Below are 12,223 nucleotides of genomic sequence, written 5' to 3' on the forward strand. Positions count from 1 at the left end.
CACACACACACACACACACACACACACACACACACAGGTATACTGACAAAATCCAGTGTTTATTTTGGTTTATGCACACAATAGAATACAAAAAAAAAATCCTCAAACCTCACAAGTTTTAAATTGTACTTTGTACTAAACTACAGCTGGGACACAGTGAAAACACTGTGGTGAATCAAATATATTTTTGAAACCAAAACGGAAACAACACACAAAGAATAGCTTTAAACAACACAAGTTATGGGCATCTGTTGAGCGAAAACACAATCCTGTAGCTAAAAGAAAATGCACTTTTAGAAAGGTCTATGTCATTTTATCAACTGGCCTGGAATAAGAAACAGGGAACCAATTTATTAAATATGACTTAAATTTACCCCCATTTATAGATATAAAAAAAAAACACATGAATTTAAGGCAGAGCTGTTCTGCATTTGTAGTGCAAATATTACCACAAATTAGAACTAAAATCAAACTCTACACAGATATCCCAGCAGTTTTCAATGCCAATAGTCTTAAATGCACCAAAATAAAAGCCCATTGTACCCTCTGGACGGAGAAGTCAGGACTCGTATAATGTTTTCCACTAGTGGTTGTATGTCAAACATGTGTCTTTTTTAGCTGAACTATAAAAAAATTGTTTCCAAATGTCCACCCAGTCTTATTTTAAATATATTATTGTGTATTTAATATGTCACTGAGTTTTTTTTGTTGTCAGTTAGAATAAAAAGTATTCACAAAGTGGACAGCTAAAGAAAATGTTAAAAAAATATTCATACATTTTGACAGAAGCAGCAGAAATGAGTGAATTTCATCAAACCACAGAAGCTTACCGTAACATAGTAATAGAAATATATATGTACAGTATCCAAATCTGTTCAGGAATATGTGAAACACAGTGCAAAGACCCTAAAATTAAGTCCTAAAATTCTTCTTCAATACAGTGCAAAAAAAAGAGCACGTGGAAACATGGAAACCAGCCAACAACATAGTGGTCAGCCAGCTAGCTTTCACAGATCACCTGACTTCCTGAGTTTACTGACTGCCCCAGTTGCTGCAGGTAATTAATCTGGCATGTCTTCTCATAAAATGTGCTGTATTCCAAAAAATACAGAAAGAGAGACAGCACTCCATTTTGTAGCCAAGATACTCACAGAAATTATGTTTCTAAGCACTTACATCAAAAATGTATTTTTCTGTTTTTATTGATGTTGAGTGGGTAAATCTAAAGCTCTAGACTTTAAGAAAAAAAAAGAAAAAGGGGCAGACTTGAGGAGAGCTGCATGGAGTAAAATTATTTGTGTTATGACGGGGTGACTGAAGGTTCAATGCTCAGCCCCCTGCTGCTAAACAATTACCCTTATGTGGGGCATCTGGGGTTACAGGGAGAAGTCAGTGTTACCACACAAGGAGCTTGCGTCTGCTCGGTCCTTATTACAGACTACCTCTGGATATCTGCCCCGGTTAAAGAATGTGGCTAACAGCCTCCTTTGTATTCTGATGACTACATTTCTGCAGAGCACATCCACTCACAAACAGAAAAATGTCAGTGGGAGCACACCAGGTTGAAAATGTTCTTAATCTACCAAAAACAAAAGTGGGATTTTATCTTGTGTTTTCATTTGTGGGTTTTGTTAAGGAGTTACAAAAGAATGTGCAGATGGTGATTTTAAGCAGACCCCATTAACACACCGACTGGAGGAGCAGCCTGGCTGTCAGTCGGGGTACGCTGGTAAAACGTGTCTGTGTGGTTGACCCGGAGCAAAGGTGGGATGCTGGAGGACCTGATGTGGAGGATCCTGGTGTTCGTCACTTCACAGTCAATCTGCATCATCACCTCGAACTCTTTATCCTGTATGATGCTGTCTGTAATGGCAAGAAAGGAAGACGAAGGGTGTCAGCTCTCAATCCGTGTATTCAGTTACTCTAGTTCACCCAGCGGACTGGACTTATACCAAGAAAAGAGGTTTCCTCAACGCTTGCCATTATTACTGGCCAGTTATTTTGTCATTCCTTTTGTAGACAGATGTGATAAGAGATGGTATTTTTGGGAGTGTAAGGAGTATTGTTTGAAACGGTAGGGGGGAGTGAGAACCTCAGTGAAAATGGGTGGAGTCTGGGTTACAGTCCAGAGGTGAGTCACACATTGGATTTCGCCATCATGGAGATAAACAAAACAACTCCAAACAAGAGCAGGACATGCAAGCTGGAGAGGAGAAAAGAAGAAAGTCTGGAAAGAGTATGGCAGCGAAAGAGACAGCAGTCACTGATGATGAGTCAAGATCCTTCTTGTTGTGTTCGGAGAAGAACTTAAAAATGTGTGGTCTCTTTTGTGTGTTGGTGGAGACAACATTCCCCATATGGAACACACAAGCCAAACACAGGACACTCCGTTTTAGTGCCCTCGTATATGATCCAGAAATGGAGCTGTAGGCCTCTTTAAAATGCCTGGGTGCTTCAAATTGTTTAAAAGCTGCAGCCTTTTTTTCCAGACACCTGTGCAAGACATCAGACTCTTCTGCCTCCCTGCAGGATATCGAGGGACGTATACAAGAAGAGGCAGGAAGAGTTCATCAGACACTATACAATAGTTCCTTCTGCAGCTGGGAGATTCCACAGATGTCCATAACATTAGAAAGCTAGTCCTTTTAACTCAGGGTATGACTTCATCCTCTGCTAAACTTCCTCTTTTGCACCTGCAGTGAAACTGGAACTTTTCAAATGGCTGCACTGTTTCAACAGACATCTCCCTGGAAATCTTTCTAGCGGTCATGCTACGTCTATCTCAAATTAGGCTTCTGTCTGAAGTGAAACTGGAAAAGTTATCTCCATACAGCTTGATAAGATCACAAATGATTTATTTCCCCTTCGCTACTGTACATTCAAGCCGAGCTCTTGGAGGTGCACTTTAATAGAGATTTTTTTAAATAAATGCTTCCCCTTATAAATGAAAAGTAACATGTATATGCAATAAAACACACTAATGCTTAGTTGACAATACTCAGACAATACTCTGGGGTCTTTTGCAACAATGTTACTTCATCTTTATCTTCATCGCCACCAACAATGTACAGGTAGATATTAGTGTAGAACAAAAAAATTACACTTTGCAGAATTGATGACTCATCTCTACCTGTGCCAGATCTCAACATCATTATTTGGCCTTATTAGTCAATTGTGCTCAATGATTTAGCTTGACTATTGTTCACAGCTTAGATTTTTTTCTGTGACTGTAGTCTGGGAACCCTGTTGGTATTAAGGTTCACTCAGCCACTCTGAAGGGCAGAACAATCAGCAACCAGTCAGGGTGGCTAAAGTAGTTGCAAAAATGATGGCTGTGGTCGATTTTCGGTGCATCACATACGTCATATGGTGGTCAACGGCAATTAGTTAAAGGCTGCTCAAATAGTTTCAAAAATAAACTTGTGGTCTATGTCCATTAGGATGCAATGACTGCAAGCAATCACCAATTGAGTGTAACCAGACACATATACAGTATAAGTAAATTTGGGTCTGGAACACCAGGCTGGCAATAGGTGCTGTTCAGCAAGACTTGAAAATAGTTTCTCTAAAGCAGAGGCACTCAAGAGTTATACGCTAAATTCAGCCCCCCTCCATGCTTGAAATAAAAATACTGATTAGTAATATGTATGACCTAGCACAAAGTACAGCTGAAGTTGATGGGAGAGTTATTAGTTTTTCAGTTAGACTTCATGCTTTGTCACTCCTTCATTAAATGAGTGAACCCCATAATGATTTTGTAAGCACACAATAATTACACTTTAATGTGTGGGCCGTAATTATCCAAATTGATGACTCACATTTAATATCCCACTCTGTTTACATCTATCTTTCACCAAATTACCAAACTGTCTAACTTCTAGTTAGCCAACTGTTTGAGAGGCCAGAACAGTGGAAGAGGAAACACACCAGCTCGAGGCCCAACTTCAAATAGCAACTCTTTGAAGAGGCTGCCAAATCCACCGTCCTCCTGTGCATGGTCTTACACCCCCTTTTACTCATGCCATCTGGAAAGGGTACAGAAAGTCTCAGCGACACAATGAGCTGGTGTACGCTGATAAAGGCCCGATGTCTGGCAACAAGGCATCTGAGGAAACCTGAGAGTGCATCTCAGGAGGATGTTGGCTGCCAGATTGGAACAAACTCTGAGGACATGTTCATGAAGGAAGCTTATTTATCCCCTCTTTACGTCAGAAAGGAAGGAATTCATTGAAAAGTCTAATCACAAAATTACTAAACATGACTTGGGTAAAAAAAACATGCATGAGGGTAATTTAACATTCACGCAACCCATTAATGTCGGCTATTTTAATAAAGAAACTGAAGAAAAGAAAAAATATCCTTGGCTTTTATTTAGAAAACAAAGAGTTATCTATATATATATGATGAGACATAGTACAATATTGAATCCAATGGTGAACAATAGGGTAATGCTAACCAGTAAAAAAATTTTGTCATGACTGTGATAGAGCAAAAAGAGCAAGTCTACAGCCATGCTAGATGATGACACCAAACGAAAAGTGAGCAGATCGTGAAGTGCTCAAAATGCATCCTGATGTCTGTAGTAAGTTTTACTGTAATCCATCTAAAGTTTTTTGAGGCAGGTCACTAAAAATCAAGAATTTAAATGTGATGCTAGTGTTGGAGGGAAACTCATGTTTGGCAGGACTCAACCTCTGGGAAACATGAATGTCAAAATGTAACTGCATTCAATCCCATAGTTGTTGGTATTCAGCCTGGACTAAAGGAGTCAAGGAAGAGCCAACAACAAATTACTGAGGCATATAATCACTGGCAGAAGTAGAAATTTTACTTTGAAAGAGTGGCCAGGGTTAGACATTTGGTTTCGGTATGAATGCGCTGGTGGGGATGTTGTGTTTTGATTAGAGTGGTAGGAAAATCTGACCCCCAAGTCTGCCAGTGGTACAGAGCTCCACATGAGCCCCCAGTGAAAGCTGCCTGTTAGTTAGTACAGTGCACATGTACAATCTCCGAGAAATAAAAATAGACTGCAGTGCATCTACCACGAGTGATCCACCTGTAAATGATGTCAACCCCGAAACATTCTTCTCCTCCAAACATGTCGCTTCCACTTGATTGAGCTACTTTCAAACTGAAAGGATCATTAAATAAACACCCTTCAGTCCTTACAAGGAGTCACTGTTGAGCCAGAGATGTTTTCAGAGAGAATCAAAGAGGTGAAGGTTGGGCAACTTTAACAGAACCCCCTGAACCGTGGACAAGCAGTGAGACAGAAACAGACGACGGCATACATCAAAGTCTCGATCTTCGACGCTCGGTTATGGTCCAAGACGGACCAAACGAATGCTCCAGATTAGCAGAGTCTATCCATCTCCTCCAGATGAAAACCATTTAGTGACTGGAGAAGGAAGGCATTCCTAAAAGGAGAGCAGCAACAGGGAGCTGGAAAGAATTATCTTCCACTGTGGAGCGTCCGCGCTCCAATAGGAGGACAGTGTTTGTACTTTCCGAAAGGGTCTCGCCCAACTAAATATGTACATTTGCAATTAATCACTTCAAAGTTTCAAACAGAGACAACATAAATCTAAAATGCTACTTGAAGGCTTTCATCTGTGTGGCACATGGGGGGCTTTATACGTAAAAGGAGGGAGGACTGTTGTGTTGTGCTACAAGAGAATCACTGCCATCCTTTGCTCCGTCAGCCTCTGTCGGCTTGTTTTTTTTTAAATACAGTCCTCTCCGTCAGATCAACGAGGAACTACCAAGAGGAGCAGTTGTGGTGTTTTCTAACATAAAACCACACAACCCAACCAATTTATTAGATGCAAACGCACTAATGCCTAAATGAGGCAGAGAGGAACACAATGTTTTCCATTTGCAACTCACTGCAGGCATCTATAACAGATTGTGCAAATCAAAGACCACTTTCCTGGGGCGAACCAGACCCCATATTCCGCCATGAATGCCACCTTTGTTTGGCCATTTGAACAATTAGCTGAAAAGAAGGTCTTGGATTACACAATTTACTACTTTTTGAATGGGCCATCTGACCAGCACGTACCTTAAACATTCCTCCCTGACAAGACCAACCAAGAACAATGTTTACTTTCATCAATCTTCATCTAACACCCCTCTCCCAGAAAAAAGATTTTCAATGGCCAAGTCAACCCTGCTGAGGAAGAGGCTCATATTCCACTGACTCACCCCTCTGAGGGTTCGCTGAAACTCTAATCAAATCTGTTGCTGGTGCTTCGCCAGAAGCATACGGGGAGATGACAGAGGAACAAGAGGATTTCTGATAAAAAAAAATGACAGTTCCAATTACCAACAACAACAACATACTGTCTTTGCTAATTGCTCACACCACAGATAAACTCACTCTCTCTCGAGCAGGTTTCCTTTCTGTTCACTTGGTGAAAATCACGCCACCTGATAATCAACTCTGCAGTATTTGGACACAGACGCCTTCTTTCCACTGAAACCTCTGATGACCTAACTTTGACGTACCATATTGATAATCCAGCAGATCCGATGGCCCGAGGACAAAAGTTCTGATGAGCTCATGGAAATCAAGAACATGTGTAAAGTTTAATAATTGGTTAAAAAAAAAAAAAAAAAAAAAAGGCAACAAATGCACCAGTGGAAGTCCAAGATTTTTGCTGATCGAGTGTTGAGACACTGAGGCGTACCACATGTAGACCCGTGTTGAAATGTTTCTTGTGTGTTTGTTTTTGAGGGTAGGCGGTCAAACAAATAGGTGACTGCTTGTCGAATGGTCTGCTGGAAACCAGCCCCCAAACCGCAACAAAGCGCACTCTGACCGCCACCCACCATGACGAGCTGAATTGAAATGCAATTTTCAAGTGTAAATGAAGTTACATGAGCTGCGTCCCTGCTCTATAATCTGAAGTGGACCTGAATTTGCCTGAAAGTAATTTAATTTTCTATCACTAGCATGCAGCCGTTGCTCACGACAATGACAGTGAATGAATTTTCGTACTCAAACCAAGGTGATACAATTTTCAAGTGGACCAGGGAAAACTCTTTTTTCCAGTATGGACCAGAGAATTAAATCATCAAAGCTCAAACACAACTGCACTAATTGCATCTGTTGTCCTCGTTCATAAAACACTGTTGCATATGCACTGAATGTAAAGCCAAAAATTCAGGTAATTATGTAAATAGTGATGAAAACAAAGATGTGTCACTCTACATTTTGGTATCTAGCAAAATGGCATGTTAAAACTGTTTTGCTTTACAACAGTATAATCTAATATAATAGTTAGAACATTTTAATAACATTGTATAGCAGTACATCTAATAAGGCCTAAACATTTTCAGTTTAAAATCTTGTAAAATTAGGTCTAAAAGGAAACAATCACATTGGAGAAAAAAAAGGCTTGTTTTGTTTGTGTCTGTGTGTGGTTCAGTCTGTGGTTATGCAGACAGGTTGCAGTATTGCTAGACATAACTGAGTATAATCAGAGGCTGAAGGACATAAAAAAAAACTACATAATGGGCTCTGAGGGAGGGAGCAGAGACCTTCTACTAACAAGACACCAGATGTCAATAACCCTTTTTGGCAAAGAAAGCACTCATTTAACACAAATCTTGGTTCAAAGGAGGTAGATTCAAAAAAGTACCAGCAAAGAGGAGAACAAGGATCAGTATCACCTTAATAGGCTTGAAAACCAAAAAGATTTCAATTTCGTCTTAGGCCATAAGTAATGCATTCTTGTGGGGAGACGTGTTTCTGAATCTGCTCCCAGCTTGTCCGTCATCTGTTACATTGTGTTGAATGACCACACTCCCCAACTGTTGTGTCTGTGCTGCAGCGCTTACCATTTATGTTCATGGCTGGCAACACCAAAGACATCTTGGGTCGACGTCCTTTGTTGTGGTTGGTGGCGGGAAGTAGAAGATGATCCTGGGAACAAAGAAGAAGAGAAAATAAAACTCAATTAGAGGCAAATCAAATGGTTGGCTATGTGTGTTTGTTGATCAAGATTCAGTTTATGACTTGTTCTGAAAACGGGTGCATCAGTAACTGTGAAGTGAAGAGAAGAGTAAAGAGCATTTTCTGACATTTCATCTCATCCCTAAATTACCTTACATATTTTCTACATCTCTCCATTCACAATTTCCTCATCAGAATTTACCTCATACATATCTAATTGTTTTGTTGTTGTATTAGGACCTATTGGGATCCTTTGATTTAGTAGTTCTGCTCATCTGTTGCTCTTTCAAGATTAAGTAGATGTGTGACTTACTTTTTAGATGATGTAACAATTCATTCACAGCGCTATTAATGTGTGTGGTTCATTTTTGATTTTACTTTTAGCATTTCTATCCACTGCAGCTTAAAACCCTGTCTTCGCATTGTCTAATGTGTTGCACAGAAGCTATTTATAACAGTTCCAGTAGCTGAAATACTACGCATCATGATGATACAGTGATTGTTTCAAAATGACCCAGGGTGAGGGTATTGATAAAAGTGGTTGTAACAGTTGAGTCATGCATACAAGCAGTGGTAGCATGAAGTAACAGTTCATATTCAGCACTGTTTTCATGAAATATGAAAATAATGGTTGAAATCAAAGCACTACAGGTTGAGATGTCTTGATTTTTCATCCATAATCATCAGGGTTATTTTTACAAAGTTTGTTTTTTAAGTACTCACAAAGTGCTGTACTACTGCAGAATAACACCGCAAGGGTCGACTGACAAAATTTTACTACCTGTCTTCACCTACCAAACACCTCGCTAACTCACAGGATGCTGTGCTAACAGTACCTCAATATGATTACACACAACCCTTGGGCCTACATAATTGAAAAGACGTCATGTAACCGGTGGTAGTGTTTACTCTTGGTAAAATTAACTTCAAGTGTAAAATTGGTGGAGTGCCCCTTTAAAAAACAAGAATAAACAGTGAGAATTAACTCTGCCGCAAAATCCCCCATGACTTGGTCTCACTTTTAAGATGGCAGCTTTCTGTGGTTTACCAACTACCAAGAGACCAACTGAAAACAGGTTGACTCCATCACTCTTGGCTTGTGGAACTCAGCCTGCGTGAAATGAAAAATGAGGGGCGTTAAAGGTGACGACAGATGGGAGTGTAGTCAGAGCTTGGGAGAGGGATTACAAGGAGAAGATAGGACGGAGCAATGAGACTTTCTTTCGTCATTATGATAAATGAGAAAGTGTTCTTTACCAGTTTTATTAAAATAACACTGAAAGGTAATCTGTGTCTGTTCATTTGTAGGGTTGTTCTACCATCTTTCGCTGAATAAACAGTATGCTGTGATATATGTTGAGGTCACTGTCAGGCATTAAGGATAATCTAGAAACCACCAGAGGGAGAACTACATAGTAAAAATGAGAGTGTGTCTGTGATTGGAGAATGGAAAGAAGTAGGAAAACACACCAGCCACATGACTGCTCTTTATCAGGGAATCTGCAAACTTGTCAAGCTAACCTAACAGCTGCTGCTGCTGCCATGACAATGGGTGGATTTTCCTTGAACCTTATTGGACACAATCCACAGTAAAAAGCTGCCAGTGTTTCCACCACCTCACCTCAATGCACACTTACATAAAGCCACAGGTGCTAAAACCACACGAGAAGTGAAGCAAGAGTGCAAAGTGATGCTAGAATAAGACAGATGGTGTTACAGATATTTTTTTCTTCTTCTCGAGATTTTTTTTTTCTTCCATCGCCTCACCTCATTTCACACTTAAACAAAGACACAGGTGTTAATGGTGAGGCCCTAAAGTAACCTTGTCCTCAACTTGACCATTTCCCCAACCCAACATAGTGTAGAGTAACCTCAATTGCTGAAGAGGGCAAGAACCAGACGTGATGAAGTCTGCAAAATATTTTTGCCAAGAGGGACAAAAGTCAGAATTGGTAGTGACTGGCTTTAAAATCTAAACAAATTAAAAATTTAATCCAGAGCTTTGGCAGTCCTGTAATAACATCATACTGACTGGAACAAAAAACAAACACACACACACATAGTAAAAGAAATCCCTCCTGTTATCCACACACACACACACACACACACACACACACACACACACACACTGAATCCCAGGAAACAAAATACAGGCAAATAAACTGACCGAGAAAAGCTAATAAAGGTCTTTAAGAATTGAAAAGGTCACACTGATTTACAGGCTTGTCATCGACGCTCTTTACCTGGACTGCGACTTTTACTATGAAGTGAATTTTTTTCTTCTTCAAATCAACCCAAAAACCCAACCCAATAATGCATCTTTGATTATTCAAACTCAAACTGTCCAATATATTCAAAGTTCAATTCAGTACAAAAAAACCCCGAAAAACAACAACATTTAAACAGAGCTGTCATGTAATAAAGAAGGCAGGACGTGTAGTATTTATCATGAATATAACATGATTAAGTGACAATTAAAACATCGCATGGAGCTGAAGCAGCTAATTAATAAATCCACCAAAAGCAAATTAATCAGAAACTATTTGATAACTGATTAATTGAAGATAATTGTTTTTGGAATGTTAAGTAGACAAAACAGTCAGAATTTAGACACTGCTTTTAGATATTGTAATGGGCGGTTTCCACTATTTTCTGACATTTATGATATTGATGGAATCAGTTAATTGAGAAAATAACTGGTGGATGAACCGACAAGGAAAATGAGAAAAGTTGCCTGCCCTAAATCTGCATATTAAAATATTCAAATGTTTTAAATAATTACAAAGCCTACTTTCCCTATATTGTGTCAACAGCTCAATAAAGATCAATCTCAGAAAATTATATCTAATATTTAACTGTTCTGATTAAAATACGTTTTTTTCTTGGATGTAAAACGTTTTAGATACAAAGTATGATTTTACTCTTATTTTGGAAAGGCTCGAACACCCTCAGTCCTCATGCATCACACAGCTGCTACAAACTGAAGGATGGCTACTTGACCTGTAGAGGCCTACACCTCGGGTGCACCATTGTTATCATTGTCGTTGCCGTCACCATGACAACTTAAGAGCCAAACCACTGTGACTTGCTTGGTAAAAGGGGGTCTTGATCTTTGACCACATGCTTCAAAACTCGCGCCACACCGAGTAACCCTGAGGATTTTAGAGTTTAACATCTCCCAGAGTAAACACTGTGATATTAAATGCTCCTCTGTCCCAACAGAACATGGTGCTGCTTTTGAAACTCATGTTCTGGGAAGAAACACACAGTATCTTCATGTCAGAGAACAGCAAGAAGAGATTCGGTCTTATAAGGCTGGTTGTTAGAGTACTTAACCATTTCTTTATGTTACAATGGAAATGAATGTGTGTTTGTTGATACTGTTCAGTGACAATAGAATAGAAGTTTATAAAATTTAAAATACATATAAAATCATATATAAAAAAAACTCTTAAGAAAAAAAGTTTTCCATCAAGAAAAGAAGCTTTATTTTTATTTGGCTATCACTAAAGGGTGTAATGTTGGGGGCTAAATAAAAAAAATAAAAAAAAACACATATTTATGGGGTGAATATGATGTCTAGGAGACAACTAAAAACAGGTTTGGTGGATTAAGGAATAAAGACCATGCTGATCACCAGTTACAATTGGCCACAAGCTTCTAAAACATGGTCTTAATGATTGCCAACAGACCAAAAAAACTGGACTGGAAAGTTACACCCCTGGGTGTGGACTTTGCATCTCTTCCCTGACCCTTTCCTCTCAAATGAAAGTATTTGTTGACGGAATGACCTATTATACATAATTTATGATTCATAAGTTAGTCTTGATATAATTATTGACTCACTTTTTTTGAGCAGTTCATATTAATCGAAATTTTATGACAGATAATAATGGAATTACATTTTATTTGTGTTGAGCTGTGAAATTTCCTCTAATTTTACTTTATGTGTTCAGCTTAACCTCTGTGTCAGACTCAAAGTGGATGCCAGCGCACAAACAGTGTCATGCAGGAGGCAAACTCAAACTCACCCGACGGAAAGACACTACGTAGAAAGTGTCGCCACGGCGATTGAGCTCATCGAAGAAGTCACCGTAGGTGTGTTGAGGTGCATAGTACACCTGCAGCTCACTGCCAGGATTCCTGCAGGAGAATTACAGGGTTACAGATAAATATAAGAAAGATATATATTAAAAAAAAAAAAAAAAAAAAGTGAAAAATATTTAGAACAATGTGGAGACGGAAATTGGGAATGAACTGATATGT

General features: G+C 39.2%; 1 protein-coding gene across 2 annotated transcripts in view; it reads right to left on the bottom strand.

The window, feature by feature from the left end:
• Positions 1-40: 40 nt before the first annotated feature.
• atf6 (activating transcription factor 6) overlaps positions 41-12,223 on the bottom strand; it is a 30,724-nt gene continuing 18,541 nt past the window's right edge. For both annotated transcript variants that reach the window (XM_069150316.1, XM_069150315.1), the window contains exons 14-16: positions 11,989-12,100; positions 7,843-7,927; positions 41-1,863 (exon numbers count right to left, since the gene is read on the bottom strand). In XM_069150316.1, the coding sequence (XP_069006417.1) occupies positions 1,667-1,863; positions 7,843-7,927; positions 11,989-12,100 (394 nt within the window). In that variant the 3' untranslated portion in view covers positions 41-1,666. The remainder of the gene's footprint in view (positions 1,864-7,842; positions 7,928-11,988; positions 12,101-12,223) is intronic.

This window comes from Embiotoca jacksoni, unplaced genomic scaffold (genome assembly GCF_022577435.1).
Source record: "Embiotoca jacksoni isolate LCO1_2020_lvr unplaced genomic scaffold, fEmbJac1.0.p SCAF_16, whole genome shotgun sequence".
Classification (NCBI taxonomy): domain Eukaryota; kingdom Metazoa; phylum Chordata; class Actinopteri; family Embiotocidae; genus Embiotoca; species Embiotoca jacksoni.